This window comes from Misgurnus anguillicaudatus, chromosome 14 (assembly GCF_027580225.2).
Source record: "Misgurnus anguillicaudatus chromosome 14, ASM2758022v2, whole genome shotgun sequence".
Classification (NCBI taxonomy): Eukaryota; Metazoa; Chordata; class Actinopteri; order Cypriniformes; family Cobitidae; genus Misgurnus; species Misgurnus anguillicaudatus.
The window spans coordinates 20,465,690-20,489,680 of record NC_073350.2 but is presented as its reverse complement, the minus strand read 5'-3'; the positions used below and the strand labels follow the sequence as shown (position 1 = coordinate 20,489,680).

General features: G+C 37.5%; 2 protein-coding genes and 1 long non-coding RNA gene across 10 annotated transcripts in view; all 3 read left to right on the top strand.

Annotated features, from left to right (window-relative positions):
• atp2b4 (ATPase plasma membrane Ca2+ transporting 4) overlaps positions 1-5,509 on the top strand; it is a 103,914-nt gene extending 98,405 nt beyond the window's left edge. For 3 of the 5 annotated variants that reach the window (XM_073876021.1, XM_073876018.1, XM_073876019.1), the window contains one exon: positions 374-5,509. In XM_073876021.1, the coding sequence (XP_073732122.1) occupies positions 374-613 (240 nt within the window). In that variant the 3' untranslated portion in view covers positions 614-5,509. The remainder of the gene's footprint in view (positions 1-373) is intronic. The other 2 variants (XM_073876022.1, XM_073876020.1) reach the window with 1 other exon arrangement.
• Positions 5,510-6,728: 1,219 nt separating this feature from the next.
• mdm4 (MDM4 regulator of p53) lies at positions 6,729-15,844 on the top strand. 4 transcript variants are annotated; one of them, XM_055183870.2, is made up of 12 exons: positions 6,731-6,888; positions 7,163-7,214; positions 7,576-7,667; positions 7,772-7,846; positions 8,055-8,188; positions 8,798-8,847; positions 9,904-9,968; positions 11,268-11,373; positions 12,873-13,033; positions 13,204-13,392; positions 13,486-13,554; positions 13,683-15,844. In XM_055183870.2, the coding sequence occupies exons 3-12, from the start codon at positions 7,590-7,592 to the stop codon at positions 14,244-14,246; spliced, it is 1,491 nt and encodes a 496-aa protein (XP_055039845.2). In that variant the 5' UTR covers positions 6,731-6,888; positions 7,163-7,214; positions 7,576-7,589; the 3' UTR covers positions 14,247-15,844. The 4 variants fall into 4 exon arrangements, with proteins under 4 accessions (XP_055039846.2, XP_055039843.2, XP_055039845.2 ...); XM_055183869.2 differs by having other exon boundaries at positions 6,732-6,888; positions 7,075-7,214; XM_055183871.2 differs by lacking the exon at positions 7,163-7,214 and having other exon boundaries at positions 6,729-6,888; positions 13,219-13,392.
• A 2,720-nt stretch (positions 15,845-18,564) lies between these two features.
• On the top strand, positions 18,565-20,283 carry LOC129415493 (uncharacterized). The gene is made up of 3 exons (XR_008634857.2): positions 18,565-18,723; positions 19,167-19,310; positions 19,630-20,283. It is a non-coding gene; the product is annotated as an uncharacterized lncRNA (long non-coding RNA).
• The last annotated feature ends 3,708 nt before the right edge of the window (positions 20,284-23,991 follow it).

The window sequence follows — 23,991 nt, the reverse complement described above, 5'->3', positions numbered from 1 at the left end:
GGCCTGCATGTCCCTCTTGTGATTGATTTTGTGGTCTCTTTTAACCATGTGAAGCTTGTGAATTGATATTGATATGCTTGTGTGTTTTTTTTTCACATTTTTTCCTGTGCGTGATCATGTTCCTCATTCACTTGTTCCAAATAGGTTTAAGAAAATGAATCATGGTGTTTTCATACCGTTTCATAGCATCGTATCCTTTTTCCTCCGTTGAGCTGCTTGTACTGTGTTGGTTTTATTTGTTTGGTTATGTTTTGTGGTTATGGAATGATTCCGTTTCCATTTCCTCCAGATGCAATGCATCCGTTCCTACTGCCCGCCTGAGGTGGAAGCCATCCCATTACGATCCCACTAACTCCTTTCTCTTTTTGTGCAGATTAAGGTGGTGAATGCATTCCGTAGCTCCCTGTACGAGGGCCTAGAGAAGCCAGAATCCAGAAGCTCCATCCATAACTTTATGTCCCATCCTGAGTTTGTACCCCTGTCTGAGGAGGAAGCCCGCGTCCCAACGATAGAGGAGGGCTGTGTAGAGATCGAGTTCCCCTCCTCTTCCCGAAACGGAGGCGGCGGCGAGCCCCCAGATCGCTCTCTCCACAGCCGGGAATGTTCCGTCTGACCCTCACACTACCCTCCGTTGTCCAGTGTCAATGCCCCGAAATGTTTGTTTTTTACCTGCGTACCGGACGCCACCACTCATCCGATGAACCTGCGGGTGCGCATCTGAGAGACAGCACCTAGAGCAGCCAACGGGGCGACCATGATCCTCCTCAAACATCCTCCATACCCCCACCCCTCTGCCCCCTCGACTTGCACTGTGTCGCCAGCAGCAGCAGCAGCGCTCTGTAAGTACATGCGGCTGTGCTGCAGCCCATGTGACGCATGGCCTAACTCACACACTAGAGGGAGACGCTGCGGCAGACGCCCTCTCTCAGCCTGTCACTGGCATTTTTATCTCTTCTACAGTTGTGATTTTTCTCATTTTTTTTATATCGTCTCTGATCTCGTGTATTGCTGTAATCATGTTCGTTTTTGGCCCAGGACTCTCATTTACATTTTGGTTTTCACCGATCCAGCCGATTGTGTTCATGCACTCATGGATGCATGATTTTCGATTTCTCGTTTTTGTTTTAAGGTGGATTCAGAGTCGTGGTGAAGCTATCATGTTACACAAAATGTTTTTATGTTTTTAAGTAGTTCAGACACACTACGTTCTTATCTCAGTGCCGATAGGCTAATTTTGGGTTTTCTGTCACTTTATATGTACAGATGTAAGGCTGCTATAGTGAACATTAGCAGAATTAAGACTCTAAAGCTTATTCAATGAGTTAAGAATACCTGATTGGCTCTTAAAGGGGCAGGGAGGGTAATCCTACATCATCTCATCAAATCACACCCAACGGGCATCTCTAGTCTCTTGTTAGATATTTTAATGCTTATCTGCCTCAAAAACAAATGCCCTAGCTAATTGACCAAGTACTTTATCAAAGGTACAGCACATCACCGTAGTGTGCATGTATCTATCTGTAGGTTCATCTGTGTCTGATTGTATGGGAATGGGAATTGTTATGCTTATCTACTAATAAATAAAATGTTCCTTTCTATCTCTTTTAGAGTAAAAAATAGAAGTGATTCTAATGTATGTGCGTACTTTCAAACTAAACCTATCCAGTCTTTTCACCTCTTGATTGGCTCTGCAGTTAGGTGTCCTGTTTGTTGACATCACACACAGCTTGAAAGGGTTGATCAGTTTTTTAGGACTGCAAATCCCATCATTCTGCACGTGTACATTTAAGGCCCGTAGTAAGCATGCTTTTGCTATTAAGGCCACACACAATAACCTCTGTTGGACCCTGACAGCTCTCTGTTCGGCCCGGATGACAAACTAGACCGGGCGGTTCTGTAAGAGCGTAGCGTCAATGACCATGTGCTTTTCATTACTACTGCCATAGTCCGACCTTTCGCTCGTACCAGTCTGGGTTAAATAGATTCAAGTTCCACCTTTTCTACTTGCTCAGAGCCATATTTTATAGATTGTTCTTTTATATCCCATTGTTTTTGCAGTTTATTTTGTATTTCCAGCTAAATTCAAAAGAAACAGAGAGTCACTGCCTAAAGAAAAAAGAAAAACAACTTAGACGGACCACTTTAATGTTTACGGAATGGCTCCACAGCAGTCCGCTGATGCTGCGCTTCCCCCTACTGGCAGTTTTTGTTATTTTTCGGTATATTATTGTGGGGAAGCATGCATGGATTTCATATAAAATTCAATGTTTTGTTCCTTTTTTACAATTGTTCTGTATTTTTATATTAAGTACTTTTTAATATTTTGGAAAAATATAAATATAGGTGTATAGGCCAGAGAGTTTGGTGATTTGATTGACAAATTAACAAAACATCAGTTGAGTATATATTGCAGTTATATATATATATAAATATTTATGCCACATTTGTAACCACATGGGGTGTCAGATTTGATGTCCGAGCTGAGAAGTTGTGTTTACTGTAAGTGTGAGGACCGATCAAGTTCTCATTAGGAAAGTGAGCATTTATTGGCCTTATTCCTGTGGCTTTTCACGCCGTCCTTAACTTTGGGTTATCTTCATTATAACATGGGATTAAAATGAAAATGATCCAGGGTTAAGCACAGTTTAAAAAGCCTTAAACCGAAATGTTATGTGCTGGCTACGGTGAAGTCTTTAAAATAATAGTTTTGCCACTTTTAATTGGATTCCTATAAAGTTTGACTAAATCGCAAGACTTCAAGTAAAAGTTTTCAAACTCGACTGTCTTGTATATTGTTTAGGCGGATACATCATTGTAAATTATTTTTTGTGTGAGATTTTTATGTAAAACCATCAGACATGGCAAAGAGCAGGTTATCCAAAATAACTTCATGTGTTTGTCCCCACATAAAAGCATGTCTGTGTGTTGTTGAACTACGATTTATCTTTGTGCAAACTTTAAATGCTTCATTGTATGCAGCTCTGAATACAAATTAAATATGCTTGTTTTCCATGAAAGTACAAGGGATGCATTTGATCTTGTGGAAGCAGTCGGTGGTTTCCAATTAGAGCTTTATAAAATTTCTGCCAAAGTGTTGGTTTGTACAATCAGTTTTTTCTTTTCTGTTTTCCCTGTCATTGGATCAACTGTTTAACTGGACTGCATCCTACTGTTTTTTTTCCATGAGGATATGAAATATGGTATATTCCCTCATCGCTTGGACATATAATAATTACCCAGAAAAAAAAGAGAAACGATCCATCGTCTTAATTTCATGTTTGTCTCTTTTAACTTTAATAGCTCTTGCGAACAGTTTTTGTTATTGCACATGTTACTCTCTCGCATTGTGTAAAGAGAGAGACTCTTGCTTCAAGGTGTTGTGCAATAACTTTGAATTTTAATGCATTACTACTCTACTGAAGTTGTCTGACAGTTCTCGTTTGTTTGGGTGGGGACAAATGATACACCACAGCTGTAAATAAAAGATTGTGTTTTAAAACTGGAATGTAACAGATTAAGTTATAACCATTTATTTTGCATATACTAAGTCAGATTTCATCTGGTGTCGAGTGAATTCAAAGTTGTATGTGATTGCGAGGGGAAAGCAGTCGGAAGAACATCCGTACGTTTGTGTAATTCATATAAAACGCAGTAATATGCACTGGTGTTATTTTTGTATAAACATAATATCATCTATGTGGCATGCATTACTTATAAACAAATTGGTGGTTCAAAGCAATATGTACAACCTGGTGCGATTGGTATTTATATTGTCCTGTGTAGCTTAAACCATGCTGGGGAAAAAACTGCATTTGGAAAAAATAGTAAATGTTCAATATATGTGTTCAATGTGCTGCATGATTACATATGGAATGAGGCGTCCCCAAAAATGTTTACTTGTTTCTAGAATGAATGTGACGAGCGTGCACACACCCTTACTTTATAAATAGACTCTGCAGACGAAACACACACTGACTTGATGCCGTTTCAGAATGTTGTATCTATACTGAATCTAATTTCATGTCTAGACATCATGATAAAAAGCTCTGCTCCATTAAATTTCCTAATCAGTGGGAGTGGGAATTGGGGAATGACTGCCAGAAGAGTACGTGCTTGAAAATATTCTGCTCTTATTACGCCAGTTATGCTACATTTTGTTATTACACGGCCATACGTCGTGGCTGTTGAATGAACTGCCTAACTGCAGAGTGCTATAAGCTTTGATGTTCCTTCACCTTGTGTCTGGGTACCAACTTCATCCAAACAGCTCCCTCTCATCCATGCATGATCCATCAAAGACGAAAGAGGATAGTGGAAAAACAACTAGCACTTAATGCTAGTAAAGCCGAAGGAATTGCATTTTCAAGGTAGGGAACGAGCCCATTTTCCTGAAATGCACTGATTCCCTTTATTTCTGTTTATTCTGTCCTCCTCATCCTCTAACTGAGGGCTTTAAATGAGAGAGAGAGCATTGTTATACTTTAAGCTCATGTGCAAAGTCCACTTTTAACACACCTTGTAGTCTGTTGCCTGGCATTGATTTAGTCTCATGTTAAGAGAAGCAAATTGTAAGGTGGTTCCATTATCAAATTCCAGTCATGTATCAATCGTTCAGTTATGTGTAATACTTTAACTAAACAAGATCTCGTTGAGGGACAAGGGCTTTGGATTGTCTGCATTGGGCACAAAACAGTGGTTATCTGTTTATAGTAACTGCCATAAGAGAATTGTTTAGAGACAGACAGGCTTTTTACTCTAAACGTCATCTCGTATGATCACAAAAGTGCCAATGGACAAGATACACACTGTGTTTGTTAACTAACAGATTGGGTTTCACCTCCATTTGATGTTTAGGCCTAAATCATCAATTGAAATGAAAAGGTGTACTTGATAATTTTTTTAGTGATTCCACAAAAAAAAACTGATTTGAAAATTGTATAGTTGTGAAAAAGCCACATACAAATGCTTTGTGTTCTAGTGATGTCTCTGTTTACAGTCTTTTCGAAATTACTAAATGTGCTAATCTAATGTAGTTTTAAGGGCTATAAGGTGACAGTAGGGGAAAATAATACTGTTACTAAATCTGTTCTGTCTAATGATGAGAAACTGATAGCAGACTCACAAGTTGTGATCAATGTTCTTGTTGGAGAGTAGTGTACACGCATTCACTTTACATTTTTCAACCCACGCATTTACATTCATGTGTATCAATCTTTCTGCAGTAATTGGAAGAAGCATCACATCACAAAATTATTTCATTCATTATTTTTCATTGTGCACTTCTACATAAGTCTGTGTTTTAGATTCAGACAACAAAATGTGTTTGAAGAGAAAAAAATAGGATCTTGTTCTAAAAGTAATAAATGGTGTCTACAGTCAGTGTGTGTTTTAATGGGAAAAAATGCTAATTTTTCCTCAACTCCCTTGTTTTCATTTGTAACAATCATTATCATGCTGAAATGTCAGTCCTGCTTGCTTGGAACTATGCAACAGATTCATTAACTTAAAATATCGTAATTATTTATTATTCTCTTAGCTGTCATAACAATGCTCTCTCTCTTTCTCTGTATGCTTGCTTTCTTTTGTCTGAGAAATTTCAGTCATGCCCATTAATCATTACTTTATATTAACAAAGTGTATTATCTATGTAATGTATGTGTGTGATGTGCACACATTCAAGTTTTCTTTACTTTTTGTAATATATGATCATGTGGAATGCCTTGTTCTTTATGTCCTGTCGTTTAAAATTAACAGAACAAAAATGAAAAAAAGGATAATCAAGCAATTGAAGTCAAAGTTATTATACAAACTATATACATATATACAAATCTATATATATAAATAAAGCCATTAGAATTTGAAATACAATGAGGCTGAAATCCTTGTTTCTTGTGAACTCTTTTCTCTTTTCTTATCTATTTTGTTGTATCTATATCTATCTATCTATCTATCTATCTATCTATCTATCTATCTATCTATCTATCTATCTATCTATCTATCTATCTATCTATCTATCTATCTATTAAAACTATATGTATATATCTAAATTCCTGTAATTTCTCTTCTAAAAAAGCAAAACATGAAAACCGTATATCTTTAAAAATGTATTTTTGTTTTTTCCCTGGCAAATAATTTATAAAAATTAATCTGAGTAAATAGAGTGTTATAAGGCACTGAAACATTAAAGTGTAAATGATGCACATAATTATAAAAATGGATTTTCCAGCATTTTCTCTCTATCTATCTATCTATCTATCTATCTATCTATCTATCTATCTATCTATCTATCTATCTATCTATCTATCTATCTATCTATCTATCTATCTATCTATCTATCTATCTATCTATCTATAAAAATGGATTTTCCAGCATTTTCCCTTATCTGCGCTTCACACTAAATCCGACAGGTGGCGCATATGTGCTTTTTTGTGTGTGTACAAGTGCGTTCGACTTATGTCAATGTAGGTTTTTTAATTTTTATTTTTTTATTGAACGTAGTTTTACCATTACAACCAAAACAAAACATCAACACGTAACAACAATTAGGAATAACATAAGCGGAAAAGAACTAAAAAAACCATGTCTCAAAACAGACAAAAGTATACATTTAAAAGAAGGTGAGGACATTAAACAAATTAAGAGAGATCCAGATTAAAAACATGGAAAAGATTATAAATTGTGCATGTTCAACTTCTGAGTGCTTTCTTGTGCGCATATGCGCCTTGCACATTTGACTGACCGGCGTAATGACGTCACACGCAACGTCAACTGACAACAACTGATTTCCCAAAAAAGAAAGGACAATGAAACTATTCAACTCTTACTTTATTTAGCAAAACTTAGATTTTATAAACACCGGACACCATGTAATCGTTCATAGATAACACGGTGAGTGTACGTTGGTTATGTGATGTCTAGTTTCTGGCTTTATTGTGTAACGTTATGTCGCGCCTTAACAGCTCGCCCACGTTAGCCTAGCACATTAGCTTTTGTCACTTCAGGCAATAAATGTATCAAATAAACTCTCTTATTATTCACCTGTCCGTCATATTATAACAATAATTTTAGTCACAGAATAATATGCGTAAAAAGGCACAAAATGTGTTCGTTTCACATTTCCTTATTTCTGGACGGCTGCAATGCGGTGTTTGCCAAACTCAAGTGCTAATACCTTACTATGGATTTCACATTTAAACCCGGTTAGCAGATGTAAGGTAAGAACATACATGGTTTTTGTGCCCTTTAGTGATATTTGTGATGTGTTTAACTTACCTTGCTAGCCATGATGATAGGGAGCTTTACTCGTTGAGTATTAATACTGTAATAAGAAAATATAGGCCTTGTTTTATATACAAGACTAAATCCCAGACTAAAATAAAATGCATGTTTGCATTAACTTAAAACAGCTTGTACTGACGTGTCTTAAAAAAGATAAGTCCAATTGTTTAGTCTCAATATGTACACCAGAAATGTTTCTTCTAAGGAACATTAAAAGCTAACTAAATGAGCTAAGGCTTACTCCTGTCTTAATCTCTTAAACTAGGACATAAACTGCAACCTTTGTGGCTTTTACAGTTCTTGACTCCATCATGACCTCACTGCCGTCTTCCTCTGATTTAACGGGGTCAAGCTCAACATGCAGGACTCTTCCTGGGGAGGGGAGTCAGGTGAGCAGTGTGCATCTATTAGCATTTGTCTATTGTCTATATTAATTTATATCTATGTCATATGATAACTAATGTAAACTCTTGTTCCCTGTTTGTTCATACAGGTCCACCCCAGGGCTCCTCTCCTGCAGATCCTGAGAGTAGCAGGTGCACGGGAGGAGGTGTTTACCTTGAAGGAGGTGAGGAAAACTAACCTACAGAGTGTGAACAGTATAATACATTAAACACATGTTGAATACAATGTCCTCAGTGTGTAGATCAATTGGTAGATTATTGCACTAGCAGCACACAAAGCTGTGGGTTTGTTTTCCATGGAACACACATGCTTTAAATCGTTCTTTATAAAAGTGTCTGCCAAATGCATAAATGTAATGAATTTCACATTAGGTCATGCACTACCTGGGTCAGTACATCATGATAAAACAGCTGTATGATAAACAAAGGCAACACATCGTCCACTGTCAAGACGACCCACTTGGAGAGTTGCTGGAAGTGGGAAGCTTTTCAGTTAAAAACCCAAGGTGAGCTTCAGTAGAATGTTTAAAGGGGACATATCATGAAAATCTGATTTTTTTTTCATGTTTAAGGGCTACAATTGGGTCCCCAGTGCTTCCATCAACCTAGAAAATGTGAAAAAGATCAACCCAGGAACCCAGTTTTGGTAAACCATTCTCTGCAAGCATGTGAAAAAATAGGTCATTGACATTTGGCTCCCCTTGTGATGTCAGAAGGGGATACCGCCCCTTAATCTGCACTATCCAACCACAGCACTGACATTTAGTGCAGAGATCAACTTATTTGCATTTAAAAGGACACACCCAAAAACGACACACCTACAGAGTGTAAATATTAACATGCTATAATAAATTATCTATATGATATTTTGAGCTAAAAACTTCACATGTGTACTCTGGGGACACCAATGATTTATTTGATATCTTAAAGAAGTCTTGTGAAATGTCCCCTTTAAGATGCTTCTTATTTTTTTCTGCTAGGTGACTGATGTGCTTTCGTTAGTTCATGTGTCTTCCTGTATTTTAATATTAATGTCTATTTGTCATAGTTTATGATAAAGATGCATTTTTGTGCAAAGTTCTTATTTAATGTTTTATTTCTTCTTTGTTTTGTAGTCCTGTGTACGAGATGCTGAAGAAAAATCTATTTATATTAAATAATTCGGGTAAGTCCATGCCGCTCGTTGTTGAGTATGATCCTTGAGATGCATATTTTGAGTGTTCATTGGTGTTTAAAGATCTCACAGATTGTCATGCTGTCATATTGCGCTTTTATTTTTATTTTTCTCATTTTCATTAGCTTGATTTTTCATTTTGAGGTGTGTCTGTACGCATGTTTGAATGTGATGAGTGTGCTTAAGTGGGTATGTAAAATTTTTTGTATTTTTTTTCCGCATTAATTCTGTAATTGAATTTAGGTGTCATGTACTGTTAAAATGCAGAATTCTAAGAAACCTGAAATTATTTTAATAACATTAAACTACACACATTTATTAAGTTTTCTACCAACGACTGAGGTTTGTCATTAAAGGGATAGTTCACCAAAAAAAATTAAAATTCTGTCATCGTTTGCTCACCCTCATGTTGTTGCAGGCCTGTATACATTTCTTTGTTTTGATGAACACGGAGGAGGATATTTTGATGAGTGTTTGTGGCCAAAACCGATCCCATTCACTTCCACAGTATTCTTTTTTCCTCCTGTGGAAGTGAATGGGGCTCATGATGGGTTTGGTTGCAGGCATTCCTCGGGGTCTCTTCCTTTGTGTTTATCGGAAATAGAGTTGTGTGCAGGTTTGTAGCAGCATGAGAGTGAGAAAATGATAACACAAATTTCACTTTTGGATAAACTATCCCTTTAAAGCCCGGAGTATAGTCTGTTTTTTACGTGTATGCGAAGGTATGCACACGGTTTAATGCAAGCCTTGTGAAGTATAGTTTTTTACTCGTACGAACTCAGACGCTCAATGCAACAAAATGCAATGCATCTCCTGTGCTACATACTACATTTCCCCGTAGGCCCATTCGCGACCTACGTGTATAATGTACATTGGTGTTTTTCAAAAATCCGGCGGTGCGCTTGCACTGTACGCGGATCCCTCGCGTATACGTAAATCATGGACCATACTTCGGCCTTAAGTGTGACTGATGTGTGCCTGGTCAATAAAGGACAGGGTTTTTTTTCTTTTGTTTTGTTTTGTTACTGTGTCTCATTTGAAATGCAGATGCTGCAAAGAATCTTTCAGTCGACAAGGATTCTAATGAGTCTCCAAGTGAAGATCCTGGTCAGGTAAAACCACAGCATGGTGCACCGGAGAAACAGTGTCAATAACTTTTCTTTGTGGCAAACAGTTGACTATGAATCCGGTCAAAACATGATCAATTGATTCATATTTTATTTTTAATAGAATGGCTGACAAAAATGTAAAGAGAGAAATAGAGCAATTTGCATCCCATTGCTAGAATCAATGTTATCCAGTTGCTTGATAATTTCAGTAATACGGCAGCTTTGTTTCACTCAGCTGTACTCACATCAACTTGTTAGCTTTTTTGTCTTTGCAGTCTATTTTTTTATTTAATATCTGATTCACCTGTTACCTCAGCATCTTTAAATATCCTTCCAATCTTTTAGGTGTTTTCCTTTTGTAACTCTGCAGTGCATTTTCCCCATAGCATCTCAATGCGATTTATAGCTTGTTTGCCATGAAGAGAAGTGCAGCAGCTGTCTCCATCAGCCGCATTTGTACAGAGTGGCACCGTCTCTGTACTTCCCCCACGGCCGGCTTGGCCTGGTGGTCCTTCCGGTGAAGCCACCAGCATGGGCCTGGCTGATGGGGGACAGAGTACCTGTCTCTGTTTGTCCCTCAGAGTTTCCTTCTCTGCATCATCGCCTCTTTCGGAAGGACTGCAGGTTCCTTCTCAGTTCACTGGCCCTCTTTACACAACCTATTCCCCACCCATCCATATGTAACACCTTTGTCTTGGACACATACTGTGTGGTTGTGAGATGATAGAATGATGTTAGGTGGGGTTTAGAGAAGCAATCTGGGATGAGGTGCTTGTTGGTAAAGTCATGCATTTGTGATTTAAGAGAGTGGCTGCAAAGGCATGAGACACTAATTTAGACTCTTTTTTTCCTGATTTATACACAAACTTTAAAAGTGATATACATAAGATGTCATTTAAGATAGACACGTCTCATATCGATGGTAACACCAGCACTTTTAATACTTTTGAAAGTACCTTATTAGTTTAGGGGTGCTCAGTCCTGCCCTTTTAGAGCTACATTCCAGAAGAGTTTGGTTCCAACCACATTTTTACTGGCATGCATGTAATATTCAGGGCTAGGTTGAATTTGTATTGTTGGGGCTGGATCTGTACTCTAGGGGAAAGTAGATCACCAGGGACAGGACTGAACACTTGTAGGCTAATCATGTGTGCAAATTTCCCATTAGTTTTCCCCTCACTCAATTGTTGAGGGTGTGGTCTCTTGTTGCCACACCTCAGGGCACCTGCTGTGAAGGAACTGCTTTCCTGCCGAGTGTCTTTTCATTACTTTGTACTGATCTGGCTTTTTCTTACCGCATAGGTGTCTGGTGTGTCGATAAGCTCTGGACAGGTGCTCAATCCTGGTAGTACAAGCACCAGTGCTATGCAGAGCTCCTCACAACGAAGACCACGTGATCCTGATGAAGGTCAGCATGAGCTAGGGGGCATATATACATACACAGTCTTTGGGCAATACATTCACTTAAAGGATTATTAGGAACACCTGTTCAATTTCTCATTAATGCAATTATCTAATCAACCAATCACATGGCAGTTGCTTCAATGCATTTATGGGTGTGGTCCTGGTCAAGACAATCTCCTGAACTCCAAACTGAATGTCAGAATGGGAAAGAAAGGTGATTTTGAGCGTGGCATGGTTGTTGGTGCCAGAAGGGCCGTTCTGAGTATTACACAATCTGCTCACTTACTGGGATTTTCACGCACAACCATTTCTAGGGTTTATGGTGTGAAAAGGGAAAAACATCCAGTATGCAGCAGTCCTGTGGGCGAAAATGCCTTGTTGATGCTAGAGGTCAGAGGAGAATGGGCCGACTGATTCAAGCTGATAGAAGAGCAACTTTGACTGAAATAACCACTTGTTACAACGTTTGTGAAGCCACAACACGCACAACCTTGAGGCGGATGGGCTACAACAGCAGAAGACCCCACCGTGTACCACTCATCTCCACTCCAAATAGGAAAAAGATGCTACAATTTGCAAGAGCTCACCAAAATTGGACAGTTGAAGACTGGAAAAATGTTGCCTGGTCTGATGAGTCTCAATTTCTGTTGAGACATTCAAATGATAGAGTCAGAATTTGGCGTAAACAGAATGAGAACATGGATCCATCATGCCTGTGCAGGCTGGTGGTGGTGGTGTAATGGTGTGGCCGATGTTTTCTTTGCACACTTTACGCCCCTTAGTGCCAATTGGGCATCGTTTAAATGCCACGGCCTACCTTGTTTCTGACCATGTCCCTCCCTTTATGACCACCATGTACCCATCCTCTGATGGCTACTTTCAGCAGGATAATATACCATGTCAAAGCTCAAATTGGTTTCTTGAACATGACAATGAGTTCACTGTACTAAAATGGCCCTCACAGTCACCAGATCTCAACCCAATAGAGCGTCTTTGGGATGTGGTGGAACTGGAGCTTCGTGTCCTGGATGTGCATCCCACAAATCTCCATCAACTGCAAGATGCTATCCTATCAATATAGGCCAACATTTCTAAAGAATGCTTTCAGCACCTTGTTGAATCAATGCCACATAGAATTAAGGCAGTTCTGAAGGCGAAAGCGGGTAGAACACAGTATTAGTATGGTGTTCCTAATAATCCTTTAGGTGAGTGTGTGTGTATATGTGTGAGTATATATATATATGTATATATATATATATATATATATATATATATATATATATATATATATATATATATATATATATGTATTTATACTGTATATGTGACCCAGTCTGTGAAAACTCAGTTAGTCAATTTTGTAATTCACTTTTTCTACACGAAATCCTAATCTCATAATTGGATTGAGACCTGGATTTTACAGACAGGGTCACGTATGCATATATTATATGTATACATTTAATACATATACATTATATTTATACATTTAATACAATGTTACAGATTCTTCAGATGGCTTACCCAGGTCTGCTTGCAAGCGGCCAAAGCTGGATGTGACTCTGGAAGAGTGGGACCTTTCTGGGTTGCCCTGGTGGTTTCTGGGTAACCTCCGAAGTAATTACACTCGCCGGAGCAATGGTTCAACTGATATCCATACTAATCAAGTAAGAGGCCAAAGAGTAAATCATTGGCTTAATATAACTAACTTTAAACATATATTAACCTTAGAAGACAAAAGTGTGTGTTTATTACAGGTAACCCATTCAAATCTAGCTTTATTATAGATTTAATTTAAGTGTAGCGAGACTTGTCACACGCTAGACTGATAGGACAGCTCTCTCCCGGACAGGACGAAGACACGGCGATTGTTTCTGACACCACAGATGATCTGTGGTTCCTCAATGAAGCGGAGAGTGAGCAGGTGAGCGTGGAAATGAAGGAAACCGTGCTGGAGCAGGGCAGTGACGCGGACTCTCCACATGAAGAGGAGGAGACTGGGAGAGACAGTAAAGATGACAGAAAGGTCAATTTACTTGTATTTACTTTGTGTATGATTTTAATATAATAAAATTCTAGTAGAAACCCAGTACTAATAGATATTGCTTCGGACTCCTAGATGCAGGAAGACCAGGATGAGGACTCTCAGTGTTTAAGTGACGACACTGATACTGAGATCTCCACACAGGTAGAAATATCACCACTGTCTTTTTTACCAATATTGTTTTTAAACAGCCAATGCTGTTTGTTTGGAAAATATATATATATATTTTTTTTTTCGATTTTTAAAATGTCCATTGTTTCCTCCTCTTGCAGGATGCTTGGCAATGCTCCGAGTGCCGTAAATTTAACACCCCTCTGCAGCGGTACTGCATGCGCTGCTGGGCTCTGCGAAAAGACTGGTACAAGGACTGTCCTCGTCTCGTGCACTCCATCTCAGTGCCAGACATCCCCGCCTGCAGTTCACATCCTCAGAGGGATGAAGATGAGGACGAGGATGATGGAATCGACATGCCTGACTGCCTCAGGACTGTGTCTGACCCGGTTGTCCTCCCCTCACACCGTGTCTCTAGAAACATCGCTCCTTCGTCCCCTTCCTCGTCTAAGGGAAAAGGTCCTTTACGGCTTCGCCACTCTCAGGAGAGCTCCGAGGGTGAGAGCCAGGACATCCTGGACATGGAGACGGAGTGCCAACCAGAAGCTTTACTGGAGCCCTGCAAGCTGTGTCGGGTGCGCCCACGTAACGGCAACATCATCCACGGTCGTACCGGTCACATGATCACCTGCTTTCCGTGTGCTCGCAAGCTGCATAGGTTTCACGCGCCTTGCCCGGGCTGTGGCCAGGTTATACAGAAGGTCATCAAAACATTTATAGCGTGACAGAAATCGGGAACGATTTATAGGCACGCATGTATTATACAGAGACACATTACAGTATCTTTTTTTTTTTTTTTTTTTGAAGGAGGAAATTAATGGACCATTGCCAGGCTAAATTGAATAGTGTATTTAGATTTTTTTGGTGTATAGTACAAAGTAAATATAAAGACAATATAATTTAACCTCTGTCCATGTGACATACTGAAAATGCCTCATATTGATAGTTTTGCATCGTTTTTATTAGCATAAATTGCTTAAAGAAAAAGTTGTTTTGTCTGTCAGGTGAAGAGGAGTGCTACTGCCTGTGAAGAAGGTATAGAAATGAGTCAGAAAGTGATAAAGGACTTAAATAAAATGCATGGCTTCAGTAGTAGTGCCAGCATAATCTTGAGTTATAACTCTTACCTTGTACAGTCCAGATAAGATTTTATAGCGTTTCTTTGGCAGGCATTTAAGAGCCCATCCAACATACTTGACCAATGTTAGTTTTATTTGAAAGAAAAATCTATTTAATTTAGGCTTCTTCCCCTTCAGATTTCAGACACTTAAAGACTAAAGCCCTAGACAGCACTTCAGTGTGAATTGTGTTGACCTGGTAAGGGGATTTATATAAAAAAAAGGTGCTTTAAACCGATTAAACTGGAATATTTATTTATTTATGAACTTTTTGCAGATAATGTTGTGAGGGTGTCACCACTCCACAGTTGTACTACACATTACAGTGTTAAATCATTTTCTGGGAGTTTCTTGCTTATACATTGGTGATGCATTATGTGTTAAAGGGACCATGCTTTTTAACTCTTGGTTAGAAGCACAGTTTCTCTGTTTGTTTGATCCCAAACCTGATCTTTTTGTGCTTTTTCTGTTCAATCCTCTTCTAAGTCTTTATTTGTTTTTTCCCTTCAGATTCAATTCTGCCACACCCATTCACTTGTGCCTGTTAGAGAAATATATATATATGCGTATATTATATATGAGAGCTGTTATTGGAAGGGTTCCTATGGGCTAATTCTCCAGATGTCCCACATTGAGCTGACATTTATGAGAAACGAAATTGCTTTGGGCACTCTAGAAAAGAGGATTTTTCTAATGAAACTTTTGAGCACTTGAGTGTTTGAAATATATTTTATGTGAATGTTTGTTAATCTTAATGCTGCTGTATTATACTGTACCAAAGTGGAATGTTAAGTCTCTATTGTCTTAAGTACATCTACAAAAGACTAATACAATGATTTGTGCAGTATTGTAGTCGTATTATAGTCGTCAGCCACCAGAGGGCGATGGAGCCTTTTAAAATACCAAATTGCAGTCAATACATGGTACAAGTTTTGTGTTTTGCTACAATATTCCTAGTTAATATGGGAGCTGTGAAGGCTTTACTAAATATGACATTACCAGAAGTTTCCTGTATGGTACAACATTGCTGTTTCACTGCCACCATGCCACATAGTATGGAATCTGAAACGTATTTATCTTAAGTCACTGCAACTATATAATGAAGTTTGCTCAACTGTTTTACTTGATTTATGCTCAGATTCGATCTGAAGATTGTTTTGTTTTAAATTTAAAAAAAATACTTTAATAAACGAGGGAATAAAAAGCTTGCTGTTTTTTTTATTACCTTGAATAATCCTGATTGGGACTGTACAAAGCATGCATTGAAAAAAGATAGGGGTGTATTAATTTGTTGAGGTAAGAACATAGTAAAATATTGAAAAATTGTGTTTTCCTTTAAAAAAAAATTAAATTAACTTCATTTCTTAAGAAAAAGTGAAACATATGTTGTTATCATTTTTTTTTATAGTGTAGAGCAGTGGTTCTCAAACTGGGGGCCGCGAGATGGTGCCAGGGGGGCCCCAGTTTTATGACATTTTATCAAATAAATTAATTTATCATGAATTCTGTGCAATTAATCCTATAGAAATTATGCTACTAACCAACAGCACTACTTTCTATCATTTAATATGTTTTGTTTAATTAAAAGTTGAGTTTTAGAATAGTTTTTTGTCATAAATTTTCTTTGGGGGGGCCACGAAGGTATGCGCCGTACACAAGGGGGGCCGCACGCTAAAAAAGTTTGAGAACCACTGGTGTAGAGTAAGTCATGTAGAAAATGACAGATCTAAGTGCTGTACCTTTCCACCACAAGAACAGCAGTGGTGTTCATTTTCATTTCTAAAGATTCATTGAGGTGAAAACATTATTGGAGCATCTGAGAGATCAGCCTTTATATTAGGTCCGTTACATTTTAAATATGCATAAATGCAACACTTCATTTCCTGTGGCCTTTTGATGTTCACAAAGTTTCCATGTCTGTGAAAGATGTCTAAATGAATACATGGCATTCTGCTTGTTTCTGTCCATCAGATGTGTCCAATGGAAGATGCAGTGATGTAATTGGAAATCAATAATGAAAGTGTCTCAAGGGTCAGAATCCTTGCTGAAGGATAATTGGGTTCTTCCTTTAATCGCACCTCTAATCTCTCACCATCTCAGGTCTTTACCTTAATGGGCCTACCCCATCAGGTTACATCTGTTAAACTGACAGAAACTGGCTGGTAAATGCTAAAAGGGTCCGTGCTCACACATTAACACCACATAACACACATGTCCCCTGCTATGTTAGTTAAAGAATGGGCTGTTTAGATGCGCTCTGTGTTTTAAGTGCCAGTAAAGATTTTCTTTGTTTTTCTCTCAAGTTTGTGAAAAACATCATGCCAGTTTTTCTTGAAACTCATTCTGGTTCTTCTTGCACTATGGCTCTCTTCTTTTCATTTTAGCTTTGCATGCACAAAACGCTGTGTATTCACTTGCAGTTTTAGTATTTGCAGGCATGAGGCAGATTTTTTTCGAGTCGTCTCGTCTTTGTTTACAATATGTGATTAAGGAATATGTAGCAATTGAAACATTGGTATTGACAATGCATAAAGAAATTATTTGACCTCAGACCAGAGGCGTCATGCCCATTCAAGTTTTTTTTTAAGCCAAATGGATTTTGCATGCAACCCTCAAAATCAAAGAAGCGTCCATTAATCTGTTACTTCACTTGTCTTTTAATAATTGCTAACTGTTAAATATGCAAAATATTATTAATTTTGTGCTGCATCATTGTCACTTTTCAGAAATTTTTGTCATTTTGATAGTTTTTTGATCGTGTAACATTATTTTATTCTGGCGGCAGGCGCTGCACACAGCGCAGTCGCAGACGTCAGCGTCTGAGCGCACTCACGAGCTTTCATGTTGCCGCTGCTGCATTTGGCTATCAGAGGAATTAAAACGTGCAAGAAATGCTCACAACATTTTCAAACCCCAGTACGGTGTGCAGTTAACCTTCTCTTTGTAGAAAATGTATTTAAAATGTATTAGTCTCAACGTTATTAGAGATTTCTAGATTCATCTTGGTACAACGCCAAAGTTCGCCAGAGTTCTCAGGGGCGCGGAATCACATCATATATGAGGTAAAATTGAATGCAAAAATCCATTCCTCTACAATTTTATCTAAACATATTTTTTAATCATTGTTGAACATTAAACTCAATCACGTGGCTATAGCTTATGTAATTGTCGTTGTTTATATACTTTATGGATTTAAAATTACATAAATTTTATAGGATAATGCTGTTGTCTGAGGCTCAGACACCAATTGTATTCGTTGCAAATATTCATGCTATGGTGTATGCAAGGACATATGAAAATACAATGAGCTACTACTGATGGAAAACTGACTTTCAGTTAATGAGATTCATACCCTAATGATAAATACTTATTAGAAATCCTGAAATAGCTTGATGCATTGGCTACTAATGGCACAGCTTAGTTCTGCATGGATAATGAATCATATACCAAAATGAAGCACACTCGACGCAGTATGAGTGATATCTCTTTGTTTTCACGGAGTTATTAGAGCCAGACAATTTAAATAATTGCAAATGAATTGAATTCATTTCCTTGCATTCTCTTTCCTGGGAAAATGGCGACAGGCACGAGTTGTGTGTAGTGTTGCGTAGCTTTTTATCGTTTAGTCAATATTGTTAGACCTGCACTGATTTTTGGGTTTCTTCCAAACCAACTTTACTATATACGGCATTGACAGAAACTGGGAACTGAAAGAAGTATTTAAGCTTTAGGTACAATGAGTTTTATACACCCCTGCCAAATACAAGGCTTTTCCTCTGATCTCGTACAGACACACTATTTGCTTCTTTGCCTTTTCTGCGCTATACAGACTTATAAGATTATGACAGATCACACCATGTGGATCTAATAAACTGAGACACCCCTCGCTGCAGCCTGCAGCGCGATGACGTAGTGGATTAATCCAATACGTAGTGGATGTTCAAACACGCATGCGCAGTTAATATAATGTTACGCGCATGCGCGGTGCTGTGTTGTTGTTGATGAACAATCGCACGTGCTTTGGTATTTCAAGAAGAATCTGCCGAAAAACGAAGGATTATTTAACAACAGTGATTGTATAAAGGTAGGTAATTAATCTTTATTTACTGATTTGTTGTTTCAACATGTATAGTCTTGTGTAACGTTAGTGTTATGTGTCCGAAGCGGTATAAAGGTGATTTAATATGCTAACAGCGATTCTCATTTTAATCATAACGTTACTTCAGAACATAATGCCACGCGTGGACAGACTGCAGGTCTAATGTAAAACTAACCTGATTTTGCTAGGCTAACTAATGCTTTTTTTTTTAGGCTAACTAATGCTATTGCATTGTTCTAGATGAATGTTTTTTAAAGGACAGTTGCCCAGTAATAGGTGCACATACTGTAACCAGTGTCACTTAATCTTAAATTAATATATCTGGATTGGATTTTTTTATAAAAGAGACTTAGTACTTGTATGTTAACAATCCTTTGCATTTTTATTTGAAAAGTTCAACTTAATGAGATTTGACTGTTTTTTTGTAGATTTGACTGGATTTGGCAAGATGCCCTTGCTCATTAAAGAAGATGGAGATGTGGCTTTTATCAGACTGTTGACATGCCAGCTTTTTCACTATGTTGTTAGTAAAGCATCTTTCAGAGAAAAGGCTCATGTAGTCTGGCTTGACAGTAAGTTATTTAATTTAAAAAAATTTCCATAGCTCAATTAGAGCATTACATTATTAGCAAATATCATCAGGTAACACACATACTAATTAAAGCATGTCACTGTAAGTCACTTTGGATAAAAGCATCTGCCAAACGTGTGTGTGTGTGTGTGTGTGTGTGTGTGTGTGTGTGTGTGTGTGTGTGTGTGTGTGTGTGTGTGTGTGTGTGTGTGTGTGCTTATAGTAACAGTGTTTTTATTCTAAATTCATATAAAGTATCCCTAGATTTAGACTATACATTTAAGTTAATTTTTAATATTTACTTCTCTTTCTTAAAATAGGTGTTGTCAACTGGAACACATTCTCCGGGGTGTAGAGATTTATTTACAGACTGTCCACCAGGTCGAGTTGGAGGAAGGGTGTCCCAGGGATGAATTGTTCATCTATTCTGCATCAGTAAAGCAGTGGTGGCGTGGCACTGACTTTAAACTATTTAAGATCAAACTGTGACAAAAGCTTTACCTGTGCTGACTGCAGTCAGTTATATGTGACCCTGCCTGTGAAAAAACAGGATAAGTCTTGAAATGTAATTATGATATAATGAGCATCAAAGTGTTATTTTCATTACTTTCACATTGATTTTGACATTTGACATGATTTTACTCAGTCAACCCCACACACCCAGCCAACTTTTTCTTTGAACTTTTGCCCTTTGGCCGGCGCTACAAAGCACTGAACACTATAAACAACAGTTTGTTCCTCAGGTTATATACCTAAACAATTAAAGCACCCATAACTTCCACACCTGTCATAACTGTATATTGTTTATAATCACCACATACTGTACATCTGAAACTACCATTCTAAACTATGCTACTGTAAATATCACCTATTATCTATCTGTACAACAACAGCATCTGAACATCCATACAGGCATCACTACACACAATTGTAAAAAAGGAGAATATATATATATATATATATATATATATATATATATATATATATATATATATACACATATATATATACATATACTTATATATACTTACTGTACCATGCTGCTTATTTAAATTATTTTTGTTTTTATATAGTGTGTTATTGTCTTTAATTTAACTCATTCTATTTATGTCCGTAACATGTCACCAAGACAAATTCCTTGTATGTGACAAAAACATACTTGGCAATAAAGCTGATTCTGATTCAATATTAAAGATATCAATGTTTTTTTACAGAATGTTGTTTACATTATGTAGAATGAGTTAATGTAGAAAACAGTAAATCACAGAAAGATGACTAGCTGAGTTTTCACTAAGTTCATGTTTAGGCCTAATGTTTATTGTTAAAATGTTTTAATATTTGCAGTCACTGATCATCAGTGAATTGAATAAGCTGTGGGGTAAAAGTTAAATAAACAAACAACTTAAATAAATGACAAGTTATTTTTGTTTCCATTTAACAGTAACTTGAATAGATATATATATATAATAGAATATTTTTTAAATAACTCCAATACAACACTCAAATAAATGATTGATTAAAACGTTACATGTATCATTGCTAATATACCTTATCTTGTTGTTTAAAGATGATTGTTTAATACATCTTAACATTACCACATGTTAAGATAATACATTACACAATGCTAAAAATGTAAAATGAGTTTACAGTCCCTTACGAAAATTAACCATGGTTTTATTGTGGTAAAAGTGTAGTAACCATAGTTTTTGGTGTGATTATCAGCAAAACCATGGTTTTACTACACTAACCATTGTTTAACTATTGTTTTTTAAAAACCATGGTTATCAAAATTGTTATTTTGTGGTTACCATGGTTTTACTACAGTAGCCTACCATGTTTTTTTGGTTTTAACTGTAGTAAAACCATGGTTAATTTTCGTAAGGGGTAACGTTAGCCTACTCATTCAATACGATCAGCTTTTATGGATAAATTATGTGAAAATAACTGCACTGAACACGCGAAAACATGGTTTTATTTTGCACGTGGGTATCCACGTAAACGTATTAACTAATCTAGGACAACAGCACGTTTATCGGCATTTGACGGCAAATGTGTTAATGTTTGTGTTCAAATACACAACCGAGCACTGGATTTGGATTTCTGTTCACTGCGCAGGCGTGTTGGGGCATCCACGGCGTGCTGGATTGGTCCACCGCGTCATCGCGCTGCAGGCTGCAGCGAGGACTTCTTGAATAAACTTGGCTAGTACATCTAGACTGTATGATGATGACATCTATTGTTCATAGGCCATAACGCAAGTTAGTACCCCTACATATCATCGTAAACAAACACAGCAAGGTGAATTTGAGTGGCTGAAGACGTTCTAGTGCCAAAGGGTTGCTGCTGAGGGCTGTTTTAAGAATTTGCCCCAAAATGAAAGGTATTACTTATTTTTTACACAGGTTGTTGCTTGATTCTGATTGGCCAGTCGCGTCATTTGCAGGTTTTTATAACCAATAATATTTTCTCTAATTTAACGGATATGTCTGTTCACTTGTCAGAACGTCATCAGTCAAATCTATTCCACTATAAATGCACTAATAAATTAAACTCTGTTCCGTGTTTTAGCTACAGCCTTTACTTTCACGCTGCTGCTTCCTCAACTCCATTCCATTCGAGTTCATGAAATTTAAACTCCATTTCGTGTTTTCGCTACTGCGTTTCGTCTGCCGCAATCCCGCGGCCCGCCAGCGCGACGCAACAAGGTAAACTATTAAAGCAATTGTTTAATTAAAATGTACCAAAATACAAGAAGTTTGCGTATCTGTTTTACTTGATTTATGCTCAGATTCAATCTGAAAATTTTTTGTTTTAAATTTAATATAAATGTTTAAAAAAAAACAAGGGAATTAAAAGACTAGCTGTCATCTGTTACTCCACCTCATGTTTTGGACCCACACAGATTTTTTTGCTTCCGACGCCCATGTAGCCTATGTTCGTAACAGGTTTTCCTCGTGGAGGAAACTAACTTAACAGAAATATAACAGCATATGGATGGTATGAGCATGGGTAAATAATACATTTTTGGGTGAACAATTTCATTCATATCGTCGAATGGAAATATGGAGTGTAGGTGTGTACATGAGAGGTGTTGAGATTTCTCACGTGCCCCACCTAAAACAGCCCGGTTCTACTCCATTAACCAGTGTCACTTCCCATTTCTGGGCTCTTGCTCCCCTGTTCCATATTCCATTATCTTACTCACACGGGCTGGCTTCCTTTCCCTTATGGGGAAATCGATAGCCACACTAAATAGATTTCACAATCAATTTTTCTATCATCGTTCCACAAAGCTGCTTCCTGGCTTTGAAAACGGGAGCACTTTCATGAAAAAGGAAAAAGAGAGCCACCGAATGTTTCAAGTGCATATGGTCTGATCTCTAAAGGTTCAGTATTATGCTCAGGATATGGAATATTTTCCTGTCTGTTTAAAGATACCCAAGTATCCTAACCATTTGTGGAGAATGAGTCCTTTGGGCAGTGATGTGCGCTGGATTGAAGGAAGTTTGGCATTTTGCAGTAGTTTTTTTTATCAAAACCCCCAGCTTTTAAAACTTATCTTTAAATCATTCATTCTTAATTTGATCACATATTTGTCACCTTAATTTTCCTACTAAAAAGAATGATCATACTCTGTATATAAGTGACATGTTCCCTTTAAAGTTATATAACTATCATTAATCTTAATGATTAAGCAAGTAATAGACCAAATGTCACATTGTATCAGTCAGCCAGTGTACCATTTAATAGTGAATTATGTTTTGGGCTAAGCTTAAAGCATTTAGCTTAAATTTTCTCTATCTCCTATTAATCAGGAACATTCAGTCAATAATGTCATTAATTCGGTTATTTGACAATCCAACCATTTATGCACTATAGAGCTATATATGCAGCTGTAATGTTGTAGGAATTGCTATGCATTGGTTGTAATGTTTCTTTGATCTTGCACTGTAAAAATGTTTTCGTTTTCCCTCCATTAAGCGTCAAGGTTACGGTTCAGTGGTGCATTGAGCCTTATGCTTTGGCATTTCCAGCTTTAATAGGTTGGAATGGGTCCACTTGAGTGGAAAGGTTGCCATTAAAAGTTCCAGCCAACCCATTTACCATATATATATATTTTTAAATAAATGCAATGTGCAATTACCACCATCCACAATTATGAATGAGTTGTGCAAAGAAACATTGCACTATTGTTACCTTCAAACCACCGACCCCTGTCCAACACATGCCATTTTATTTCTTCAGGCATCAGTCAAGTTCTCTCACTGCAGTTTTGCAGTAATTGTGAAGTATATTAGGCTGTAGGTGAAGGGATAGTGTATGGATGAACCCATCTGCTGTTAAAAGAAAGAGTGTCAAAAGCCTGAGGCTCTTCTCTCAACAAATTTAGGATGCCGAGGGCTGTTTTGCAACTCCACAGGAATTCCTTGCCGTAAAAATTTTGTTTCAAAGGAAGGAATGAATATTTATTTTACCTCCAAGGCAGTATTTTAAAAGTCTGCATGCGTCCGATGGTACTGTATATAGAATTCATGAAATAACAATTGTTTTAGACTGTATGCCTTTAGACAAAATTAACATGTGCATCACACATAGTTTACACAGAGACGACAAGTTTGATTAAAAACTTGCATTTTGAAACCCTTCGTTACAAATTTTGCATTTTCAGGACCCGGAAACAC

What these genes read in the sequence shown, in the direction of transcription:
- mdm4 (XM_055183868.2), top strand. Translation starts at nt 7,590, where the DNA reads ATGACCTCACTGCCGTCTTCCTCTGATTTAACGGGGTCAAGCTCAACA. An exon ending in TTCCTGGGGAGGGGAGTCAG is followed by an intron (nt 7,668 to 7,771) that starts GTGAGCAGTGTG and finishes TTGTTCATACAG; the next exon opens with GTCCACCCCAGGGCTCCTCT. An exon ending in CTGATATCCATACTAATCAA is followed by an intron (nt 13,034 to 13,203) that starts GTAAGAGGCCAA and finishes CTGATAGGACAG; the next exon opens with CTCTCTCCCGGACAGGACGA.